At 41.5% G+C, this 25,874-nt stretch overlaps 2 protein-coding genes across 3 annotated transcripts in view; one reads left to right on the top strand and one right to left on the bottom strand.

The window, feature by feature from the left end:
* Positions 1-1,439, top strand: part of CNOT10 (CCR4-NOT transcription complex subunit 10) — a 57,266-nt gene extending 55,827 nt beyond the window's left edge. For both annotated transcript variants that reach the window (XM_014937706.1, XM_014937705.1), the window contains one exon: positions 1,141-1,439. In XM_014937706.1, the coding sequence (XP_014793192.1) occupies positions 1,141-1,295 (155 nt within the window). In that variant the 3' untranslated portion in view covers positions 1,296-1,439. The remainder of the gene's footprint in view (positions 1-1,140) is intronic.
* Positions 1,440-9,378: 7,939 nt separating this feature from the next.
* TRIM71 (tripartite motif containing 71, E3 ubiquitin protein ligase) lies at positions 9,379-22,768 on the bottom strand. Its single transcript, XM_014937682.1, has 3 exons — positions 22,607-22,768; positions 13,974-14,108; positions 9,379-11,213 (listed from the first exon to the last, which is right to left on the bottom strand). The coding sequence occupies exons 1-3, from the start codon at positions 22,718-22,720 to the stop codon at positions 9,762-9,764; spliced, it is 1,701 nt and encodes a 566-aa protein (XP_014793168.1). The 5' UTR covers positions 22,721-22,768; the 3' UTR covers positions 9,379-9,761.
* Positions 22,769-25,874: the final 3,106 nt, after the last annotated feature.

The following is a 25,874-nucleotide window of genomic DNA, read 5'->3' as shown; positions in this document are numbered from 1 at the left end:
TAAGGAGGGCTTGAAAGGCTTTTCATTAAGACAACTACAGTCCAAGTTTCCCAAAGAAGCCATGTCAAGGGCTACGTAGCAAGTGCTGTAACAAAGCTTGTCATATTGGTAACTCTCTCTTCCAAAAGCCTTCATTTTGAAGGCTGTGTTTGCAGGGGATAAAGTCTCTATATAATGGGAAACTGGAAAAATTGCACTTGAATTCTGCAGTATGTGAGCAGACTGGTACAGCTCAGCTGCACCACTGACGCTGCCGTGGTTGTGGACCTGTGCCCCCTGGGGCTTTGTGTCCTGGTGTTGTGACACGTTCAGTGCACTTGTTCCCCTTCTGTTGTCTTGCACTGCAGGTGGCAGAGGACAGGAGCTTTTGTATTCAGAATTGAGACGTCTACAAAGTTTTTCTTACAAAGATGTCTTCTACGTTGGAATTTTGGATACCTTTCTTTCTGCAACAAAGTAGTATAGAGCAGAAGAGAGTAGAAAGTGGGATTTACATTTCTCACCCCCTTATAAGTACATAACCAAAAGGAGCTAAGGCAACAAAACAATGCATCTCTTCTGAAACTGAAACATTAGTCAAAGAAAAGTATTTGATAAGCAGAAGAAATGTTCTTTTCAGAACCTAGTGTGTTTTTCTCCTACAATTTAATAGGTGTAACTTCTAACAAAGAATAAATATTCCATTGATATTGGTGTTTATTTGATGGACCATGCACACAGCTGAAAATCAGATTTCTTCTTTCAAAAACATGTTTCATATACACCCTTGACATCCCCATTACTGTCTGCGATGTCACGTTGTGAGGGCATTTTGTGTGAGATCTGTGTGAGTCTCACTACGCAGATGGGAGAGAGAAGAGGTGCCCTCCAGGAGCTCAGCAGGTACTCGAGCATCTTCAGCTCCAAGGTAAAAGCTTGATGTCTTCAGCTAAGAACAGGTAGACTCAAGCAATACTGTGTTTTCAAATTTACCTTAGTCTAATGCTTCTCCTGTCCATGTCGGCGTTTCACTGAATAGGAAGAACGTTGAGGTACGTGGCCTGGGCCCAGGGCTGGTTTGTCACCTCTGTTTGAAGAGCAGCGATGCAAAGTCATATGAAGGTACTTTTGGGTTTTTTTTAATTGAAAGTTGTCTTGTAGGTAACACACAGCTGGCACTGCAGATCATCAAGAGAAACCAGCTTCTCCCTTCAGTGAAAACACTCTCTGACATGCGGAAGAAGCCCGTTTTCCAGCCAGTCCACTCGATCCAGCCCATTCAGATGCCAGCTTTCACCACCGTTCAAAGGAAGTGAGCTGCTGCTTCAACCTGCTGCTGCCCAGCCCAGGAGGGCTTGGGATTTTGTATATTTTTTTTAACCTAGGACACCTGCATACCCCAATTGCTGGAGTGTGTTCATTTATGTAAATTTTTAATAAAACATGTAAACAAAAAGGCATACTTGGAGGTGTTTGTAAAGGTTATTTCATGAAGGAAAAGAAGTTGGTATTTGTTTCGAATGTGAGTGGCAGTTTACTTACTTGTGTATCACTGCTTTTTGGTGTGTAACGCAGCTCTTTTTGAAGAGAATGTAGGGAAGGGAAGTGCCTGGAAGGAGAATACCAGTTACCTGCTCAAAGAGCAGCTGAGCTGTTGTGTTGGCTGCTGTGTTTTGACAAGAGCTATGGTTTTGTTTACCTCAAAGAAGAGTAGTTATGTTCATGTAGCTACAATCTACAGGCCCTGCAGCAGCTGGGCCTTGGCTTCTTGCTGTAGTTGAAGCTGCCCCTTTGGGCACAGGGACAGGGTGGAGGATGTTGGGGGGGATGACAACACGTGCAGGTAAGTGGCCTTAGTTTGTAGGAAGGACCTTTTTTTTCTGCAGGTCATAGACCAATGGTGGAAAAGGCCCCTTATGCTGCCCCTGTGAGTTTTCCTTATTATAATATCTTATTAATTAGTATATAATATTAATAATAATTAATGATAATAAGGTATTAATATTATAATTAAGCTTATTTTTTAGTGCAAATAGCACAGCTCATTCACCGCACAAGTTAGCAGTGTCTAGAAAATAATCTTTCTTTACTCCTTAAAAGGAGGAGCTGTGCTGCAGGCCTGGAGGGGTAGCAGGTCCCTGGATCTAAGAGGTTGTGCTGTAAGAAAATGTCAATGTTGCACTGTGCTACACTTTAAACCAGCAGTGACTTAATTGTCATTAGTTTGTATACAATTAGTACAAGCCAACCTTGCCAAAAAAAAAAAGAAGGGCAAAAAACCCAGCAATCAATCCTCAGCAGTGTCCAGAGCCACCTCATGGCACTCAATAAGCTTCTAGCTTGTAGGAGAGAACACAGAGAAGCCAAGGGAATACAAAGTACCACACAAAGTTGGCCAAGGTGATAGTCTTGAAACTCACCTGAGCAGCCTTTTGCACCTCCTTCACAGGGTCTTCTCCCTCTCTCCTTTCCACTGGAAGTCTCTGTACTGCTGACATGTTGCCAGCTGCTCCAGCAGGAAGGAGGAGCAGTGGTTTGGTCAAAGATTTTGATGGACAGAGCACAGCATGGTGCTGAGCAGTCCTACAGTTGCACACAGCTGGGGATAGAAAATATCTCGGCTTTGAAGAGCTCACACAGACAGCACTTTCAGAAACTGGACTCCACCTCCACCACAATCCATGCTGGGAATTCAGGCAGAGGTCTTAATTCTCACACCTTACCTGAAGAGCATCTTCCTGTGTTCACCATTTCTTCACAAATTTTTTTCCAGAGTAGTAAGGAAAAAGAGCATCTTTAATTGTCTGCTTACCCACCTGCTGTTGGCGATCTGCTCTGCAAGGTGCCAGACGCGCTGTTAAATGTTCTGGTGGCTTTGCTTTACCACTGGGGAAGAAACATTACTTTCACAGTTGCAAAGGTGAAGAAATGGAAACCTAGAAATGGACCTAACAATGTTAAACCAGGAACTTCAATAGCCCAGAAAGCTAGAAGTTTGACATTACATCGAAACTCTTTTATATATATTTTTTCTTTTTTTTATTTTAAAACACTTCTCTCCAAAGCACTTCTCCTCTCTCCTTTCAAAGCAGGTGCCTCTGGTTAAAGTTTTCAAACTTTAAAATTCAGGCAAGAGCTTTTTCCTTTTCACATCCTGACAGAAGAGAAGGCTTTGGTTGGGTAATACAGAAACACACATACACAGATTTGCCATGAAAAAACCTCCTCACGTTTATTTGATTAAACAAAAATAAAATAAACTGCATAGGAACATTTTAAAGTCCAGAGAGACACTGACTTTGTTTTAAGGCTGCCAGTAGCTGATACATCATCTCCTTGCTACATCCTTCAGCCTTCCCTATGGACCACAAAGATACATTCAGAAGCCTCCATTAACACAAGGGTTCTAACATTTTGCTCACTTATTCTACGTAAAAGTTTGCACATAACCTGTCATGCTTTCTTCTCCATGGTTCTCAACATCTGACATCTAAAAATTATGTCACTTTTTGTCCAAGTACAAATGTGACACCATTTTTGGAGCATAGAAGTTCTTGTCACAGCCTGTCTCATTATCAATTAGATATAAAAGCTCTGAGCAGCTCATTAAAAGCAGAGCACTGTCCGTCCTGCTGAGACTTTTTTATTATTACTAGGAGAGCAGCATGATTAATCACTAAAGTAGAAAAGAAACAACTGCAACAGAAGAGGAAACTACAAAACCAATCAACTCAAGATGCCCAACATCCAAGGACTGACAAAATCACTCTGGATCCTGATGCAAACCTGCACCGAGGCAACGCTACTTACACACCAGTAATGAAGTTTTATAAGATGGGGCCATACGTCCAATTAAACAAGGGGAGAAAAATGCACGTTTGTGCCATTGGTTTCACATGGACAACCTCCACTTTGTTCAAAGCTTCCAGTTTCTATTGGACTTAAATTGCAGGCATGTGTTCAACACCCCCCGAACTCCAAGCAATTGTGCACAAAGCAAACGGCGCATGACAGGTAATGCACAGTACAAACAAGAGTCACATACAGTAAGAAACCCCCACCAACTCAGGTGACTAAGCACACCTTACAAACTAGTTAAAAACTTCTTTAGTCATTTTAGAAAAGAAACTAAAAACAAAAACCCAGAAAGACATCTCTGCCTCTGAAGGAAAAACTACTACATTGTCTGAAAAGTACTCTACAAACCTATAAAAGGACTTTTTTTTTTTTAAACTAGTCTGGTAGTTCAAAAGGAAGTTACTTAACTACATCACTACACAGACACTTAACATTCAGTCAGTAAGGCTCTACGAAAAGAGCTTAAAAAATTATCTACCTGAGTTTGTAAGTTGATACAATCATTAATAGAAGGTCTAAGACCATGCAGGTACACAAAGCATTTTTAGAACCATTATTGGTTAAACAATGATGGAAAAAGATGCCAGTCTGGCTCGTTAACCCGTAAGATCACTTAGAGACATCAATGTACATTTTCCACCATAACATTTACCAAACCCAACACAGCCTATCGTTATTAGGGGTCTCCTGTACCCACTTTTGTCACCCCCTAATATGAGCAGGGGAGGAAAAAAAGACTTTTCAATGTAGCAATCTGAAAATGTGCTTCTGCAACTTTAATCCACAGGTAAAACAAGGGGCATGTTGCACGTCTATGAAAGTTGCATAAAACCCCAACATACTGGTTTTAAACTGCCTCTCCTGAGAATGTCTGAACCTAAACTGCTCTCCAGGAATAGGAACTTGGTTGCTTTGTCATGGTGGAAAAAATCCCATTGAGTCAAGAAAGCTACTAATACAATCACCAAGTCAAAAAAAATCAGGATCTTATTCCCTTCAAGCATTTGGTATAGCATTGTGGTTACAGCAATCATAACATTAGTCTTTCCAAACAGGACATATTTGTAGGCATTCATAGAAGTTTTTCTCTTGTAGAGAGAAGACCTAAAGGTCTTATGGACATAAGAACACTGCAAATGAACATGAAGTATGTCATGTCAGCTAAGTAGTGTCATAATACTGAAAAAAGTTTACATTTCCATACTTCGTAGTGAAAACAGTACAAACTCAAAAGGTATCCCGGTCCAGTTTGCCTGAATTTACAGATTCTCTAGCAAGGGCAGCTTAATATTTCCATGGGCAGGTAGCAAAAACAAAAGCAAACAAAATCAAGAAGTCACCACATTGTACACGCTTAGTATCTCTGTTTCAATCAAAATGCTTGTCCAACAGGCAGGATGAATCCTTCCCCCAGGCAGATTCTCAACTATTTCTCAAACCTGTCTGATGCTAAATTGAGGTAGATGATTTACTTCTGCAAAGTGAGGTAGAACTTCAAGAAAAAGATAGTGGCATCTCTAGTTGTGCATTTTGTACCACAGCAAACTGGGCTTAAAACTCCCAAGGACTCAAAGACCAAAGGTACAATATTTGTCTAACGCAAGTACCAGTGTTAATTTTTTATACAGCTCCAAACTGTTTGTCTAAATATCTCTATCTTTAAATACCCTATTACCTTTTGGCACCATTTGGCTTACACTCCTTAAAAAAAAAAAAAAAAAAACTGTGGGAATTCCAGCCAGACTGTTGTGATGCATTCTCCTTCAGCCAGCTAAGGAGTGAGATAGCAAGAAAACCAGCAGTAAGGAAACAGGATAAGGGGAAAAAAAACAACCTCCCACTTCAGATACAGACAGTCAGAAGACACTGGCTGTAACTTATATGCATCAAACACAGCACTTCCTGATTTAGCTGGTGTCTAGATCGTCTGACGTGGTTACTTGGACAGAAAAAAGTCAACGTTACATCTCGTGCTTGGAAACTAAATCAAGTGTCCCTAGAGAGTAAAGAACAAAAAAAAAAAAAAAAACCAAAACAAAACAAAACCCAAAAAAAAACACCAACCAAAAAAACCCAACACTTTGGCACAATTTTTTTTTTTTTTAAATCCAGAAGCAAACTAAGAAATCTTATCAAAGTTATGGCAAGGTAAGCCTATAAACCTGCTCTCCAGAAATTACTTTTGGTTAAACTGCATCTGAACAGACTGGGCCCATTCTCCTGCAATTCCAAGGGAATGCCACATCCCAGCACTTTGTTCTTCCTTCTCCCAACTTGGTTGCATCTGGCCACAGTATGTATTCCTTTTCAGGTGGCATCATCTTTCCCTTGCTTTCTTTACAAGTTTAAGGTTTATGGGCTTCCTTAAATAAGCTCTATTTAAAAGGTACTAAATAAAAAGGAGTGAATTATCTTGAAGGACCTGCATTGTCAAGTACTGAGCTTGCTTCAGTTTGCTACTGAAGTTCCTGCTATTTAGTCCTGAGAAAGGACAAGATTACTTCATGGGCTGAACCCAAACCAGCCATACTGGCCACTGATAACATTTCGTCAAGCAAAAAAGTTTTGTGAGAGCCACTGCTTTAACCTGGCATAGTGAAATTCCTTGGGGAGTTCTCATAGACAGGTCTGTCACCCACATCTGTTGTTCCCCAGGGTCAGAGCTAAGGCAGCACAAGCTCACCTCAGCCTTCTCCAGGCCATTTCCACTAGTTCAGAAGATTACTCTAAATGCTCGTTCAGGTTGCAATCCAGCTTCAAAGCCTTGCTTTTTCTCTCTGTACCACGTGCATTAATTATGATACTGGGGCATTAACCTGAGAACATGCCTAGCCTGAGAACATGCATGGAAAAAAAACAGAGCAAGGTTTGAATCTCATTTAAGTATCACTTTTTAAAAGCCCCTATGGGGCACCTGATGTTGGCATTGTATATCAGCGCTACTTAATTTCATTGCATATAAAACACTCCATTTTATAAGCTACACTACCACTTCTCAATGAGACCAAGTGTGCTTAGCACTATCTATGACAAGGATAAGGAATTATTTTGGGTAGCTAAATAGTAGTGTTTTTAAAACGAAAAAGCTCCCCAACACGTGAGGTCAAACACTTGAGGTTTGGTTTGTAAGCAAATCCCACTGAATTTATAAATAGACAGCAACTTCGAGTTAAAATCATTCCTCTTTCCTGACAGAGCTGGACTGGGGGCTTTGTGCAATGGCTCCATACAGAATAGCAAAGGGACATATCCGTGTCTGTCGCCTTCTACACGGTGCAGGCTGGAGAGGGGCAAAAAGGTATCTGCAGTTCAACACAATCCTGAATGCACACTTCACTTATTTTTTAATGCCTGGAAAACAACTCCCTTCTAGTCCCAGAGAAGGGGGAACCCAACAAGCATTAAAGCACCGGAGCATTCCTAGCATGCTCCAACACTGTCCAGCCACTCCGGTCAAGGTATTAAGAGACCTTTTTATTAAGACATGATAGGATAAAGGCAAGGACACTGCAAAGTAAACATTAAAGCTTTTTAAACCAGTTTTCTTTGGTATCTAGATCTTGCAGGCTATTAGTTTTCACAGCCCAAGTTGCAAATTATTCTCGGACTGAATAATACAAGACAAACATGAACATCTGTCACAACTGTAGGCCACCCCCAAGAAGGGAGGCACGTACACAAGCAGAACTTGAAAAAGTTGAAGGTAAACTAGCTTTCTCTCATACCCATATTTTGAGTGGCCACAGAAATTTAGTGACAGACATCTGTGTAAAAGATTATCCTTTAAAGACTATTTTTAAACCGTGCTATCCTAAGATTAAGCCTAACTGAAACATACTGCTTTGAAGAGTTTGCTTCCTTGAGGCTTTGGCTGAAAGGTAGCACAGTTATTTAATTTTATTTAATTCAGGTGTTTTTTCTCACCCTTCTTTCAAAACGGGTTTTTGCCATCTCATGAATCCATCTGTCTCTTTCTGGTCCTTTATTTTAAGCCTCCTCTAAGTGGCAGCTATCTGTCTGCACACATCACCGGGATTTCTACAAAACCCAGACAGTTAACACTCCTTGGAGGGGAAAAGCAGCAAGAAGGAAAGTGCACCTTGTGATTTCTCACAAACTTGCAAAGAGCCTTTCAATCTCAGGTCACTTTTGTGCATGGCAGCTGGCAAAGAGATGAAGCCTTTCCTTGGAGGATGGTTTAGGCTCTTCAGGCTTTTTGATAACGACCGTGTTTATGTTTCAGAGATCTCCTCTTGCAAACAGTAAGGTAAATCCCATGGCATTTCCAAGCCTAAGAGTACTGATACATGAATTTTTCCATCATGGAGAGACAGAAAAGCCCTCTGTTCCCTGCTTTAACCATTCTAGTTTGCCACCAAAGGTCTTATCCAGAGGTCAAGCAACACGTAAACTAGAATGCAAGAAACTGAAGAATAAAACCAAATACTTCCAGGGACTCAAAGTCACATTTTGCTAAAGATATATATATATTTTTTAAATCCCTGAAAGGGCTAACTTCCCCCTGCCTCCAAGCTTTTAAGGATCATATACATTTATTTTTACACAGAATTCTTTGGTACTGCCCTGGAAAAAAGCAGCAAAGTTTCATCTTGATGCAGTTTGCCTTATGCTGGTACTGGTTACTTTTTACTTGGATCTGTAGCAAGAGATAACGTGGAGATACAGGGCCATTCCACTCTAAAAACTACAATAAATCTTCCAGAATTTTTCAGTCCAGCTCTTTGGGGAAGCCGGAAGAAAAAGAAATAGTATTTTTGTCACTGATGGAGTTATTGCAATCCTTTTTAAACACAAAAAGGCTGTTGACTTCTCCAAAACGCACCCTGAATCTCCAAAGCTGTGCTTATTCCTTACTTTTGGAAAAAGGTACCACTTCTGTTCCAACAAATTCAAACATTATTCCCTTAAAGTCTCTCTATGGGGAGGGGCAAAAAAAGCTAGTCATTTTACAAGAAAGTAAATCAAAAGGGTTTGATTTTTCCTGTTTCAATGCTCCTTGTAACCTCTTCTGTTATCCAGATTTGGTATACTGATAAAAGAAACAGTAACCTTTTTTAAAACTAATTTAGTTTTCAGGTGAAAGGGTAAAAAGAAATACTCAATGATAGGATACATTAAAGGAAGCCTTGCTTTTTATCTAAACTTTACAACAACTGCACTAAGCCACTAAAATGAACAATTTGGTTTAAACTTAAAGAATTTTTGTGCATTTTCATCAGCTTCACTTTGTGCTGTTGGATTACTGTGTTTCAGAAAAAAATACACAGAAATGCCAAAAAGATGCAAACTTGCTCTTCCCGGCAAGTGAATCCCACTCACTTTCATGAAACGTTCAAAGCCATCTGGGAACAAGACACTGTGCTCACCAGTAAATCAAACACACTGAGGTATAAAAAGGAGAACAGGAAAAAGTTCTCTGCTGCAGCAGCAATTAAAAAAAAAAAAAACAACACAAAAGTCCCCCCTCCCATGTCCCTACCCACAGAACTGCAGTATGGTCAAGAACACAAATTCTCTACGAACACCTACTACCATTTTCTCCATTAAAAAAAGTTACATAGAGCCTTTTTTTTTTTGGCTTATTCTACAGAACTCACCACACAAACCACCTAATGTGCACAGCAACACTTGTTTGTGCATGAAACCCCATCGGGGGGGAAGAGGTAAAACGTTCTGAACTGTGAGTGTGTGGGGATGGGGAGGGGGCGAGAAACCGGGAAGGGAAGGGAGGACAATGAGGTAGATAGAATTTAACTTTACAGGCTCACTCCCTGCAGAAAAGATAAGTACATTCATCTGTAAAAAAATTAAAGATGAGGTAGGTTTGAATTAACGTTGTATTTTTTTCATTTTTCTCTTAGAAGAATTTCCCTGAGACAGTTTCTTCCTAATTCAAACACAGATTAGAAGACGAGAATTCGATTGTTTCCAAAGTCGACCACAACAATCATGCCATCAGGGGTGACGGCTATACCTGAAGGACGGTCCATCTGACCAAAGCCGCTTCCCTGAGTGCCAAACTTGCATAAAAAGCTACCATTTGACTCAAATATCTGCACCCGGTGGTTCCTGGAATCAGCCACGATGATGCGCCCCTCTTGATCCACCGCCACTCCCTGTGGGCGCAGGAACTGGCCGTTGCCGGTGCCCTCCGAGCCCAGAAAGCGTGCTGACTGGCAATCTGGATGGATGACCAGAAGGCGATGGTTGTTGAAGTCAGTCACGACCAAGTGGCCCTCATGATTGAAAGTCACACCTCTGGGGGAATCAAAGTGCTTCCAGAGTGCCCCTTCGAAGCCGTATTTGTTAAGAAACACACCATCGGGCCCAAACAGCTGAACGCGATGGTTCCTCGTGTCAGAGACCAGGATCTTGCCCTCTGCGTTGACAGCCACATCCCATGGATAATTGAATTGCCCGTTCTTTGTTCCTTTCTCCCCAAACTTCAGAATGAACTGCCCCTCAAATGTGAAGATCTGGATGCGATGATTGTCCTTGTCAGCCACCACGATCCTACGCGAGATGTCACAGGCCACACCGGCAGGGCGGTCAAACTGGCCTGGCCGGGAGCCCAGCGTGCCAAACTTGTGATGGAAGGTCCCGCATGGTTTGAACACCTGGATGCGGTTATTACTGCGGTCAGCAACAATGATGTAGCCTTCTTTGTCTACGCTGACCCCCCAGGGGCGGCACAGTTTGCCGTCGCTGTCTCCCTCACTGCCAAAGGAGAGCCCTGGCAGCCCAATGCCTATGTAGCTGCGCCCAGATTTCACCACCACTTTGAAGGGGCTGTTCTCAATGTGTTGGTTGCACATCATCACGGAGACCAGGTGCTCTCCCTCTAGTTGCGGACGGTAGCTGACCAGGTAGGTCCCATTCTGCTGATCACTGACATCTGCCCCGAAAAGGTTTCCATCTGGGCCCATCACCACTGCAGAGATCATGTCACCTCCTGAAAGGCGAGGCTCACCATCGTGGTCATATCCTATCACTGTGAAAGAGGCCACTTTGCCCTGCAGTGCACGCTTGAGGCCTTCCCCAGTGGCTTTGGTCAGAGGAGCAAAAGCCCCACTGCTGACAAAGCCCATTGATTTAATGGCCATATACAATGCCTGGTCAGGGGGAGTGAACATGATCCTGTCATCTTCCTGTGGCTGGAGAAGGCCTCTCACATTCTTCAGCTCCTGCACTTGAGCCAGCATGCGGTCCCGAGCCAGAAGAATATCCATGGTACGACCCTCCTCCAGGACCTGCTGAACAGCACTAATGGTGTTGTCCAGCTTATTTAGGTTCTGACGTAACTTTTCAACTTGCAAGTAGAGTGACTTAGCCTTGACTTGACGAATCTTTTCCACCTTGGGGGAGGAACGGGGGGGAAGAGAAAAGCACACTTACATCAGGAAAGACAACCCGTAATATGGAAACATTTCCTAATGTCACTCTTCTACATAAGAGCTGGTTGTGTGGTTGTTGCAGCATTTTGGCATAGAACTGCAAGACAAACCTCTAAAAGCCATGATGTAGAGAAGCAGAAATGAAGAAAAGTAATTCTTTATCCAAATTTGGGATTATTATTCTCTCCCATCTCCAGCCAAAATCATACATTCTTACTCTGCAGATCTGTTACATCCGAGTGCCATTTGAGAGGAAGAATCACTTGCTTACTAATAATGATTTGCTATTCCGTTTCCTAGTTGCAAGGTTACTTGACAGATCATCTGAAGGTATGTTTTATTTAGACTCCAGGGAAGACAGAGGTTACTGCAGGCTCTCAAGAGCAGAGGCTGAAGCTTCTCTGACCAGAGCTGAGACCAATTTCAGAAGGCAGGCAGTTCTCACACAGAGCTAAGGCTAGGAGTCAGCATCCGCTTGTGCACGTGGCCTCCTGTCATTCTCCTGCCTGCCAGAACTGTTTTCATGTGACTGGATAATACCAGACATTTATCTCCAGGGATTTTTAGGGTTCAATTATTTTAATATTTTCTTGCAAATACTAGTAGTCATGCTGAGCTAGTGCTTTACAACAGGATGCTTTATAATGTCACTTCAAATGACACAGAAGGTTGCTGCCAGTCCCTGCTTGGGGGACTGAAGCTCAAGCCAAAATAGTTTGTTTGTAACTATTTTATATAAGCCTGTATTTATCTTTACTTTAGACCATCTGGCAAAGACACCTGCCTTGTAAAACTACTGAAACATGTAATTGCTTTATTGTTGCAAAAATACATTTCCTTATGTCTGAATACCTGCTTGGCTGCAGAACAATACCAGCAACATATTTTAATGAGGGACAACTCACTGTCTGAAGACTCCTTGGTTATACACTGACGAGATAACAGATGTACAAACATGCTACTTCATTTAAAGTTGAGGCATGCAGGTTTTACCTGACTTTTAAAAATAAAAAAAGTCAGAGATGCTTCTTCCAGTAGATTTCCAAAAGAGATTACTAATCTGAGGTCTCATCTTAATCCTTGGCCCCAGGTTTGGTACCCAAAATTATTCGCTAGCATGCTTCACATGAAGGCTTATTACACAGCTCTTTTTTTTTTTGCTAGAATGATCTACCATAACCAAGTTTCCTTCTTAAAGTAGTGGTTTATAACCTGAAGAGAATTTTCTCAGTGCAAAAATTCTAATAAAGGGTATTTGTACAGCCTCTTGGATACAAACATCTTGGAGGCAACTCTCACTTCTCCTGCACTAGGAACAGCTCAAAACAGAAAGCTGCCAAACTTTTGGGGGAAGGCTAACAGTGGAAAGTGAACTCTTCCCTATCAATCCAAATGCCTCCAAAAGAGGCCTTAGAAGCACAGTAACTATACAAAGTGCATTTCAAATCTTGCCACTAACACTTATAAAAGAACTACAGAAAACCAAACTTCTCTTTATTAGTCTCACTGTAGCTAAGTGTAATTCTGTACAATAAACTCTGGTGAGAGCGGTCACTTTGCTGATATTAAGCCAGAAAACTACTGTAACAATCAACGCTGATGGAGAAGGGACAGGGGAGAAGTACTTCAGCAGGACAGCACTGCTTCTTGGCAGTATGTGCCTCATCAACCACATGTACATGCCATCCTGCCTGGCTCTGCTAGTACAGGCAGCAGCCACACAGCTTCCTACCACACTTTATCTGGTACAACTACATATTGTACAATCATTCCCCCTAAATTTTTCCCATCTTAACCACACATTTTTGCTCCCTTATACCAGTACTAGAAATCATGTGGTCACAGGACTAGTAATTTTGACTCACTGATCTAAAAGACCTAATTCAATAGAGTATGGGTTTCTGTTCATTTCTGCAAGTGGGACCCAAAGGGCCAATCCAAATTGATCTATGCCTAAACATGCAGAGAAGCACCATGACCACTAAATTACCCTTCTGGAGTAAGAAACTTTACTGTTACTTCCCTTCCTCCTCTCAAAATACCACACGTGCATTGTGGCTAAAGTGAGTACAGCAGTTTGGGATTTTGTAGATATTCTTGCTGGAGAGTACTCTTTTCTTCTACTAGTAATAAAAAAAAATAAAATATCAGAGGGACACTACCTTGATTGAGAGTTAAGTTTTTAGGTGTCTGGACAACAAAAGTTAGTCTTGCAGAATTTCTGCTAGTCTTCCCACCCCCCAAAAAGTTTTGCTCCTTTCCTTCGTTTACGAAAAGTGGATCATGTAAGAAAACCCATATACTATATACCTACTACAGCATCATATTAAAGGGGTTTTAAAAACATTATTTAAAGGCTCTCTGTTCTCTGGTCAGTGCTGAGATGTGAGGCACAGCTGCTGAGCCAGCAGGGGGAGCATCCACCCTACTTGTGTGGCTAAACTTGTGTGAGGATACCATAAATCCCTACAATAACCCAACCAGTTTCTCAGATTAAGAGATACCTTCAGCACAAAACCAACCAGGGCCAGAATCCAGCATCCTACTACCTACAGAAAAATGAGTTCACAGTAAACTGTAGTGTTTCAATTCAGTGTTCTTGGGAGGATATCAGAATCTTATATACTTGTTTAAAAAAAGACATATACTTGTTTAAAAGCATGTTTTCAGTTTGAAAAAGCACTTGTCAAGCAGTTCAAATCACAAATATAAGGTGCATACCTTCCAGAGCAGCTCACACTCCCGCTCTTCCAAGGCCTTCTTATGCCTAGTAGTCACTGCTTTGACTTCAGACTGTACCACCTTCGCTTTCATCTCAACCTGCTCTGCCACAGCCTGGGCCTGTTCAATACTCAGCTGGGGAGAAAAAAAAGACAACACACTTAGGGCTCAATCAAACAAATTAGAAATGCTTTAGAGGACTGCTGCTTATATTTCACTACATCTTCATCTAAAGGCATTAAGTGACAACTCCGTGGTTTTTTACCAGGCCTTTGCCCATTTCATACATCAGAGCCTGAAAACTGACATATTTTTTTTTTAGTATGTCTGTGACATGGAGTTTACACCTTCATTGTACCATGCACCAACACTACAGGGCTAAATTCCCAGTGCAATTCCAGCAAGCAGTTACTATGAACTCTACTATGAACTACTATGAATTCAACCAAGAGACTCGCACAGGAATTCACACTCATGTTTTCCCACATACAGAAAACCCAGTTTGTCTTGTCCCTCCAAAAGCTTCACACTCTTGTATGATGGTTCTGCTTCTAGTAAGAAAAGACACTGTAGGAAACAGTCTGTTTTATCTATGCATCTGAGCTGCACGGGAATACTCCTAACAGAATAAGAAGTTAATAAATTTTTTAAAGAAAAAAACCAAAGATTAGATGTTTATAATTTAAAAGCATTCATAGAGTTATTCACACTTTGGATACAGACCAAATACTTTTTAATAGAACCTTGTAATACTAGTATTTTAAAAACATTCTGCAGTAGTATTCCACAAATACACAGAATGCATCTGGAAGGAACTTCAAACCAGCATTAGCGTGCAGCTGAGGTTGTAAACATCTAAGGGGTTAAAGAGACACTAGTTTATTAGTTAGAAAATTACAGAACAAAATGTTGGTATACGCAGGTATTTAGTCTAGAGAACAGAAGCCTCGGGGGGACCTTATCAATGTAAGTACCTGAAGGGAAGATGCAAAGAGGACAGAGCCAGGCCTTTTTCATTAGAGCAGCGAGACCTGCACACACACTGTTGTTACTTAAAGTTTTACTCTGAGGTATTGGAAGTACCAGGTTCAACCCCGAAGTTTAAAAAAAAAAAATTACACCATGCAAGGCACTGGTGACTGCTCTAATAGGATGGGGAATGATACTGGCCCTCTTTGGGCTCCAGAGAAGTCACAAGTAAATAGGTACAGCTAAAAACAGGCTATTTACTGTATCAGCCAACAGCAGGAAACAAAATAGCTGTTCTCCATCTCACATTCAGTAACCCAACGTGATTCTTTGCTAAACACAGGCACTGTCTTCTGTTTCCCAAGCACTGAACAGGCTGACCATCTCATTCACTAGCACTGGAACGATTATGACATACCATGAGGAGAGTGCACCACAAAAGCTGCTTTTCTTTAAAAGGATTTGTTGTTAAAAAGATTCTGTGGTGTCTAACTAGAATAAAAATGCTGCTGCTTAACACGTTGCTGAAAAAGTTGACCTCTTTGAGACAAGTTCTGCACAGGAAATGCCTGCAGAACAGCAGGAGAGAGTTATCATGGCAGAGCTGTGATATCTTAAGAGTAATCTAAGAGAACAAGGGATTTCCATGTAAAGAAGGCTCCCAGAAGTTGTACTTAAAGCTCTTGGCTTTTGCTTCAGATAGATAACTTGCCTATTGCTGTTCCCCCACTGCCATACCACTGCCTGCTGCTGTGTTTGATGCTGCTCAGCCTTCCTAGGCTGTTCCAGCCTGGTTCGGTAGAGTGCAGGATCCTGTGAATTTTACCAAAACATTGCCAATATCCTAGAGCCTTAGTGTTTTGGGCATCCTTCACTGACCTGAGCTGTTCAGACTCAGGCAGGTAAAAATAAATCCAGGTAAGTTGTTGGTAGACAACCTCGTGCTATTGGGTATAGTTACGTGCCCTACCATAACTAGTTCCTACAGATGAGAGATCACAGCATCCATGGGGAATCTCCTGCTATGATGCCCCCAACACAGAGGGCCACAACAAAAGGAAACCTTCCAGTGGGGCAGACAGGCATGTTTTCATGAAGGAAAGCAACACAGACATCCATCACTAGGCTATTGCTACCAGCACATTTCAGGATTTCTTGCTCCTCTTTATAAACCTACCCAACAAACAACATTCAAAACACACACTTTAGCAGAAGAGGACAATGGTGTTCAGCATTATCTGTACTTTCAGATTTCAAAGCATTTAATGAGGATTATTGAATGTGCAGGTCTCAGTTTTTATTCTTCAGACATCCTGTACACCAGAAAAGTCTACCTTGTTAACACCTCAAGGAAGCTATTCCTATGGAATATTCATACAGAACTTTACATCTTATTAAACCTAGCTCTACATAAACACACCTCTATGTAAAGTGTCACCTAGGGTGCCAGTGCCTACATAGCACATGCTAAACCAAACACTCCTTTCCAGGGCAAGACAGCAGGCTCAGGCACGCCTGGCCAGTTCCTACATGTTCCAGCCAGTTTTGAGTAAAAGGTGAAAAGTGAAGTTGTATTGGAGCCCAGGTGTCCTTTGCAAGCGCCTTTTAGGTGGGCACTTCCATGAGCTCCCCTTTAGCTATGTTTAACCACCAGAGGGAAAAACTAGTAATAAGCTTGCTACAGTGGCTCTGACACAACAACTGATGCTACAACATGAAGCCATGAAGGAACTGACTGCAAGAGCCAGAACTTTGCTGCACTTCTGGGTATCTGGGCTGACTACAGAAAGGCCCAAACCAGGATTTGCCATTTTGTAGAATGGCAGTTTTCAGCCATTTTTCACATTTCCTGTTTTCTACTGGACATTAGGAACTGGAGCCTCAAGTTAACAAAAAGGTTTTTTTTAATTTAATCTTAACCTTAGTATTCCTATGGAATATTTAAATGTAACGTTCTAGAACTATCACTACTCCAAGTTTTCACTAGTGCCGCTTTTTTAAATGAAAAATTATGATCAGAAGCATACAACACCCCAGGAGAAAGAAAAACCATTACAAAGCATGTGTCTGACAGACTACAAACAAGAACCGCAGGGCTACTGTAAAGGTGCTGATGCCCTCACTGCATGGTTCCCATAGCCTTGATACCCAAATTAAGTCAGTATGGCCACAGTTATGTCCACACAGCACACAGTTCTTTAAAGGGGCTAACTTAGGTCTCTGACACGGCAGAGCCTGTTAATCTAGATGCTGAGCCATGCTGTTAAGATTATATAAATTCAGTTCAGAAAATTATCCATTTGAGTGAACCAGCACAACATGCCACTGTGGCAACACCATGATGTACGTAAAGGCTGCTTATGATAACTGTATCACGACTTGTCAACACCAGCTTGCACGCACATTCCTGAAAAGGTCCTCAGATCCTTCAGTATCTCAGGGGTGAATGGACCACAGGTAATGGCTAAAGAAACTTAAATACACACTTCCCTACCTCAACATGGAGGATTTACACTTTAAACAGTAACGAATTTAAAGGAAGTCAATCCTACTTAGAGGGGAAAAAAAAGCTTTGAGATACATGCATGTTCTCTGGCAAACCTTCTTTAGCTTTTAGAAGCACATTAATTACAAAATACAAAGAAATCTTTCTGTATACCTCAAGTTATTCCTCTTCTATCACATTTCATCCATAGATAGTTTGCTTTCAGTTCCTTAAGTTAACAAAAAGATATAGAGGGTTTGTTTCAAAGAACTTTTCCGATTACTTATTACTGTTTCAGAGCAGGATAAAACAACCACAGCATAACAGCCATCTTTCTCCAGCATCAAGAACCTGATATAAACTTCCTAATGTTCTTTTAGTAGAAAAATTAACTGGAAGATCCTATACAAGGTATAGTTGCAGTAAAGAAACAGGGATTAATAGGCTTAGCAGTGGCTTTGCAGTAACATTAGTGCAGCTATAGCACAAATCACAATAGTTGGACCAATTTAAAGGTTTCAGTAAAAACTGTAGATCACTAGAAAATTCTCACTTAAAGAAAAATTCTCACATGAAAAGAATTTTAGAAGAAGCTTTGACGGAGGGAGGGCTAGAGGCCAGGTTAACTCACGTCAGAAGCCAATGAACAATCCCTGTGGCTTATACTGCAAGAACAGACTTTTTGCCTAAAGTTTTAGGCAGAACAGTAGTTTGAACAGCAACACATGTCAGATCCATCTTTCCCAATAACCATCTGCTCATATGTTATGCTAAGGAACTCACTAAAACACAACACAAAACAACTAGAAGTACAAAGACAGTCAGCCTCTGTTGACACAAGTCCTAGATTTAGAAAAGCACAATTGACTCCATTTTGTTTACTAAGCTTCATTTCAGATTCTCAAACCTGCAAGCCTGACTTCAAAGCCACACAGAAGGGTGCCTGAGCTAACTTGATGTGACAACCCCAGAATGATCCCTTGCAGCACAGCGGTGCCATCCTTCTCGGGTATCGACCTCCAGCAGCAAAGATCCATATGGCAACCCACAGGGAAGCTTCCACTCAAGGGCAGAGGCTGAAGGCAACAGACCAGCTTCCTCCTCTGGCCGGCCTGTTTCTTACAGTACCTCCCTCCCCCACTTCCCTAGAATAAAGGTGTTAATCTACTTCATACCACCTCCCCCGCAATTTGGGAGAGAAGAGACATTGCCTTAATGGCTGACCCGCCTTACCACCAACTCTTAAGCCTTTCAAGCTGGTAGATAAGAGTCACTCCCCCTGCATTCTGCACATGACCAATCTCACTGCAGGCTTCCACATTTAAATTAACGCACCGTCAAACATCCCAGCATAACAGCTATAGGCTCAGCTAGGAAAAAAATTATTTGTTTTCCAATAAAACCACTTAAGACAACTGTCATGAACAGATCAAATTGTATTTTAACATGTTCACCTGGAAATTGACCCTAAATGGGAATGAACACTCAGTGCTTTACTGTTACGCAAGTGCATTAGATTACACACACATACATACATATATACAATTACACATGTATAGATGTATTTTAAGAACATGACATTTTGAAAAAGCCATCTATCTTTCACCATAACAGATTTACGTTCAGTTTGTGGCCCAGTCCTTGGAAAAAAATCTGAAAGAAGACAGCTAAGTGTGCACTTTCATGAGGTAGAATCCCCAAGCAGAAAGGCAAAGGTCCTGCTTCCTGCAACCCCACTAATCCAATGCCAACTGCAGCTTTCATATCAGCCAGTAAATCAATTCAAATCTATGAAAAGGCTAGAAAAAGTACCCCAGCAAGGAGGATAGCTTTCCACCAGGACAAGAAAGAGGACCTACAAGTGAGAGGGTTGGGTGTTTCTGCTCTGTTCCCTAGCACCCTTGACAGTCTTTGTAGCACTGCAGTGACCCAGCCAAAAAGTAATGTCACAGAAAGTCTCTCCTTTCAGCTGGATCAGCTCACCGCTCAGGCACACGAGCACAAGTGCTCATACTGGGGACCAGTTTAGAAATGCGTGATCCGGGCCAGGACCAGCACAGCACAGGGAAGCAGGGGAAGCTTTCCTTTGCTGCAGAACCTCACTGAGGAAAAAGAAGAAAAAAAAAACCCACCACACAAGCCTCTTGCTGCCAGGGTTACTATTTCTTACAGAGAACTTCAACTCCTTTGAAAAGTGAGGTTGAGACTTTTCAGGAATGACAGGCTAGATCAGGCTTCAGTGGATCAAGAGGCTGAAATATATCCCAACCCACAGCATATCTTTTTTTTTTTTCAAGTCTGAAAAACAATCTTTCCTCCAAAGCCACAGGAAGAGTTTAAATAAACATTTCTTCCTAAAAGCCTTCAACTTTGGTTAACCAGATACTCTCCAGCCAGTTGACTCATGGCTTGATTTCCTCTCATGCAATGCCCTTCAAATTCCACCTTTTCCCCTTTACTCTGCACTACCCTTCCTCATTCATCCTCAACATCTCATGTCAGAGAGCTATCACTTTCAGAGCCTATTAAACCGTTACTAGTACAGCAGTATGAATCAGTCCCACTAGAAAGTGTTACTACACCATATTACTTTTCAAGCCTCATAGAGTGCCAGTCTACATTCCTCATATTGCAGCTTGTACTGGCATTTAATTCCCTGTTGACTGTTTTCAAACTTTAGAAGAAATTGACTTGAGTGTTTTTATTAGAGTCTACTTTAGAGGTTGTTTCAAATTCATGCTGACATGCTGTCTCCTCCCCAGGATAAATATATACCTTCACAGCCCAAGAACAAGGAAAGCTCTGCTCCATGGAAACTTTTTTATGCAGCAGGCTCACTCCATCAACCTTTGAGTCAGGCACGTCTGTTTTAACTGCATCACATGCCCTTCTAGTTGTTGCTGATGTAGCTTAGGTAGTAGCTGACTTGAGTTGTACAGTCTTCTCATTCCTGCACATGCACTCACAGATTACCACCACCTCAGCTTTATCACCAATCCACTTGCTCACTATACCCTTCTGTACAGCAGTCCAGATTAAAAAGCCCACTAAACTAGTAAGACAACTCAGCTCTAGAAAAGCATGGTTTATTTTACAGAATCTTTATAGAAGCTGCCTGGTTAACACCTCCACGATAGCCTCTTAACCTGGATGGGCTGTAGCTAGACCAGTTCAGTTGAGCTGCTTGTCCAAGTTAGGTGACCATAGCCAGTAGCACTGTAAAGGAGTCAGCTCACCATAGTGGCAGGAGCCTCCACCATAAAAACCAGAAGAAAACCAGAAGTAAGCAAAGTAAACCCAGTAGGAAGTAAGCAGGCTCCAAAGCTTTCATGCAATAGTAGTAGAGTGGTACTGAATGACATTCTGCTAGTTTCTACTCTAAGAGACAGTTCCTCCTTAGTTATCCACACCAGATAGATGATTAAGAGTCCTGAAGGTCAAAAGCAGTAATTTAATTACTAACAGACAAGCCCTTGTCTAAGACAGTGCAGAGAAAATTCAGAACACTGGATCAGTGAGGTTCTTTAAACTAGTATAATCCCATTCTTCTTGTTCATTTTGGGGATATGTTAAATGTTTCACTACAGACACTGCTGAAGAGCCTTATATGATCCAATTTAAAACAAATCTTGAAAGAAGCTAAGGTTTGCAGGATTCTGTCTTAAGATGGAGTTTTAAGTTAGACATCCAGCTCCAAAAACTTGGTGTTTGCTGCTCTGTCGTAACAAGTTAACATCACAAGCTAAAGGGAAACATCAACAACAGTTTAATATCTATGCCATCATAATACTTACTACTTCATTTCACAGGGGCAAAGGCTTAAGGAAAGAAAATTTAGGTGCTCCTGTCCCACTGAAGAAGCTTACTTAAGAGTTCTAGCTATCTGACAGGCTAAAAAGTTATGGCTTATTCTCACTAACTGGTAGGGTAGAAAAATTGTTATGTCACAGAAAGGGATCCAACTTCAAAAGTCAGTCCCCAAGGCACACAAGCCCTACATCTAATAACCTGCCCAGAGTACAGAAGAATTCCATAGCACTGCAGGAAAGTGACCCAAGAGAGACTGAAGAAGTAGTCACTGCCAACAACAATGGAAGAAGAAATTTAACAGTTTTCAGTTAGTAAGAAGATTTACGAGACCCACTCATATCCTCATCTACTAGAAACAAGCAACGATGGATGGACAACAGGCTTGGGTTTTTTTAATTATTATTGTATCACACATACACCAAGAAAGCACACCCAATTCAGAAAGTAAGTTTGCTTCCTATAGATGACATTCTATCAATGTTTACTCAAAAAATCTTATTAGTTAAATCGCATAGAAGTGTTGAGTTTCAGATTATCCAGCTCAAATCTAGAGCATTTGAGGCTAGCAAAATGAGATGACAGTAGTGTGGAGTATAGCTTCTGAAAATGCTTTCCCCATCCAAAGACTCCATACAGGCAAAACTACTGCTAACATCATATAACACTTACTACTAGATATTATTCAGCAAAAGTAACTATCTACATATTAAATTAGGTTAATTCCCTGTGTAAGTTTCTTCTGTAGTTTGAAGCAATGTACTACCTTCCTTCCAGCCCTTGCCTGGTTTTTATATATGCATTACAAAACATAGCTGAGGTAGAACGCAATAGGCAGTTATAGCAGGCATCTGTGTGTGCAGAGTAATCCTTGTATGGAGATAGCTCCAGATCCTTCACACAGGAAGGCCAGAAATTTCACGCTAATCCAGCAGCTGATTAGTATTTTATGTTTGGTGACACCACTGAAGACATAACCAGAGTCATAGGTGGTTACAGTGCTAGATGCTGTACAGGCGTAAAAGACAGCTGAAAATAAGTCTCCATTGTAGAAACAAAAACCAGGCTTAGCACCGCTATACAGGATCAGAACTTGCTTCAAAATGCTTCATGCTCAAGTGCGTTTGCACAGAGCTTCATATATATTGTGATTTACATGACAGGATTATGCTGCAAGAATGCAAAATTCATATTACAGCACTTTGTTTTCAGCTCCACAGCCACTTCTGTCAGAGATCTGAGAGAACAGAAGGGGTGAGAAGACTGACAGCAGAAGCAGAAAGCTTTTTGCCTTGACACCTTGCCCTGTAACAGACAAGCTGTGGGGGGAGAGAGGGGGGGAAATAAAGTACTCAAGTTGGGAGTATCTTACTTGAATAGCCTGTCGTCCTTGCTGAGCATCTGCCAGGAGCTGAATGGTGAGAGTCCTGGAGTCCTGGAGGGCATCTTGGAGGTAGATAAAGCTGTGACCCACATGTCGTCCCATGGTACATTCCCGACATATGGGGACAGAACACGTATCACAGTAGAAATGCAGTACCTAGAAGAAAAAAAAGTAAATCTACATCACTAACTAATGAAAAATTAAAGAGAAAACAGTGCCAGGATGAAAAAAAATTATGTCCAACAGCTCAATTCTAAAGGAGATGGTTAGAGGCAGTAGAAATAGGCAAAGATTTCACAATAGTTTCTCCACAGAGGAAGAGCTATCTCTCCCAGTAAGCTCCAAACCATACTCTAACAGTTAGATGGAAGTGTCATTGTTTTCTTTGCAATACAATACTAGGAAGAGTGTCCACATCAGCTCTTCTTAAGAGCGGAAGCCATCTGCCAACACTTGAACATTGGAGATGTCATCTATGGCAAGTTTCAGGTGAAGCCTTTTCCTGCATACACAAGGACCACATTCTCTTAAGTGAGTCATTAATAATCACTGCACTGGAGAACTGCACACCCACCTCCCAGAAGGTGAAAACAAAGTATGCATGCCCAAGAACCATTCTCTATTTTTTTTCAAAATATGTAAACCCCTCATGTTCAGGGTAGTGACAGTATTAGGCAAGACTCCCTTCTGCCACTCCTAACAGCAAAGCAAAAAACCCCTTCGCTATGTCATCGTGTTTCTATGCTAGCGATACTTGGAGATGCTCACGTTGGTGGAAAACAAGATCGAAACATTACCATGCTCATCAGAGCTGTGGGTAACCACTAAACCCCTATTCTATTCACAAAGCACTTGGAACTCCTATATTCAAATCACAGTGAAAGTCTTGCACCAAGGTGTTAGCCTAGGAAGCTGAATCCATTTATCAGCCATAACTGTTCCCATTCCACCCAGCAGAGGGAAGCAGCAGACAGAAAGAGCACCTTCCATGGAAGTGTGCTTTCTTCCAGGCAAGCAGAAATCAGCTGTTCTGCTTTCATCAATACAAGTGAAGTACTACGCCACTTCAACACAAGAAAGTTCTGCATTAAAAGTCTTGCTCTTAACTACATACACTATTTTTGTTAGAGTGTAATGTTAGAAAATCTAGATTACCATAGTAGAGTAAAAAATCCACTATAAAATGGCAAACAGTGTTTCATACTATATTTTTTTCCATCACCAGCTATTTGAAATCTACCTCACAGAAAGGAGCAGGAGCAGAACAAAGATTGGACAAGTGTTTGATATGCCTGTCTTCTCACAGCTGTCATCCAGCCACTTCCAATTCCAGCTAACTGTTCCCAATATGGTGCGTAACATCCCCCTTCTCCTTCTTCCTCAAAAGGAAGGGGGAAGAGAGGACAGGTGATTCCCTCAGATTGCCTGTGCTGCATAAAGTGACATTTTAAACTCCTATAAGTGCAACAGCTGAAGTGGTGTATGGATTAATTCCTCAAAGGGGTATGTGTGTCTTCGTGCACACATGTCAGATTTTACTAAAACACTTTTTTTTTTTTTTTTGAAAGTTAGGTTTTGCTGTAGGGAAACTAGAACAGACTTGTGTTTTGCTTCTGTTCAAACACTAAACCCTCAAGCACTGTCTCAGATCCTCTTTTTTAGTAAAAAGCTGCCTTGGATCTGAAATGTACTACTCAAATGCATCATCTCCCTCAACTACAGGGTTCCTTGTCTTTCCACTGCAGTTGTCTAAATCTGTATACAATGTCCACTTGCTCATGCAATTCTGTAATTTTGCTGTTGAAGTTACAGAGAATGTTTATTACATGTTGCTGAATGACTCCACTTAAACAACTGAGAGGTTGAGAGAGAATGAAAACCAAGACAGGGTATCAAGTTAAGTCATATGAATCCGATATACTTTAAAAACATACAGCAGGGATTTGGGGCCTCAATCAAGCGGAGCAGCTGAAAGGAAAATGGTGACCATATGAACAGAAGTCCAGAAGCAAGTTAAATCTGTTGTTAGTCCTCCAAAAGAGTCAACGCCATAAGCAAAAGCTGGATAAAACACCACAGGCACTCCTGATGCAAGGTAATAGCATCCTGTGGTAAAAACTAATCCAGCCACTCAAACCAAAGAGAAGCTAAATTTAAGCTGTTCAGTTGCCTCTTGCCACCCACCAAAACGTGGTGGAAAACATCACTCCCGAATTTAGAATTAAGAGAGACAGGAGCTATAATCTCATTTCAGAAATATGCAGATAATATAGGACATGGAAGGGGAAAGTCTTGGGTAAATACTACAGAGCCCTTGATAAAGCCTCAGATTTGTTTCTTAGTAAACAAAATGGTGAAAACAACCTAGATTTAAATCTGAGAGCAAAACGGTTAACAGGCTTGGGAGAAAAGCAGCAGACAGTAATGGATTTATCTCTGTCATTACACTTTAAAACAGTTACCTTAAAATACACACAGGAGAAAGCATAAATGCATAACCCCTACTGCTCTCAGCAGGGAAGCTGAGGGGAAGCCAGCCTAGCCACCAGAAGAGAACTGGAAGAGTTCAGCCAGCTTCAAGGTGAACTAGGAACCCCCAGAAACTCCTTTCTGGACATAAAGACTACTAAGAACCCCCAAACTTGGCAAGAGGTACAAGAAGGGCAATTCTTATCCTGTGGTCAATCTCACATACTCACCATCAGGAGCACCCAGCAGGCTGTCCATCAGCTCTACCCAGCAGTGGGGCCACACTCCCAGAGAATTAAACTAACTGGGAGGCACCCAGCTGTGCATGGTGCAACAGCGGGGGGACGTTGTGCCAGCCAGCCTAATGGGGCTTGGAGCACAGCATCCAGCTTGCCTGCTCCTGCAACCACAACCAGCCATTTATTGTTAAACTCAAGCCTGCTCACATCCCAGTCCCTAGGTCACGGCCACAAAGGTCACATACTGCTAGATTAAGTTTCTGTGCCTGTTTCTAAATAGAAGTGGGGAAAAATAAGCCAAACCCACCACGCACATCCCAACAAGCAACCCACTGCAAAAAAAAAAAAAAAAAAAAAAAAAAAACAAAAAAAGATAAAATTTAATCATTACTACAGTATTGGTGACACTGATGTTTCTTGGACTCAGCACTGCGTCCTTTTCCAGACTAACAGAGAGGACTAAAACATTCGGTGAGTTATTTCCGCTGTGCCACTGGGCTCTGCAATGTGATGCTGAGCAAAACCAGGCTCTGCTGCAACTTATTCAC

This window comes from Calidris pugnax, unplaced genomic scaffold (assembly GCF_001431845.1).
Source record: "Calidris pugnax isolate Ruff unplaced genomic scaffold, ASM143184v1 scaffold11, whole genome shotgun sequence".
In the NCBI taxonomy this organism is placed as follows: Eukaryota; Metazoa; Chordata; class Aves; order Charadriiformes; family Scolopacidae; genus Calidris; species Calidris pugnax.
The sequence above is the reverse complement of the archived record's forward strand: the minus strand, read 5'-3'. Positions and strand labels throughout refer to the sequence as shown.

Coding starts and splice junctions, on each gene's coding strand:
- TRIM71 (XM_014937682.1), bottom strand. CDS start 22,720: ATGGGACGACATGTGGGTCACAGCTTTATCTACCTCCAAGATGCCCTC. Junction 14,109..22,606: donor AAGGACGACAGGCTATTCAA/GTAAGATACTCC, acceptor TTTTCTCCCCAG/CTGAGTATTGAACAGGCCCA. Junction 11,214..13,973: donor AGTGTGAGCTGCTCTGGAAG/GTATGCACCTTA, acceptor TCCTCCCCCAAG/GTGGAAAAGATTCGTCAAGT.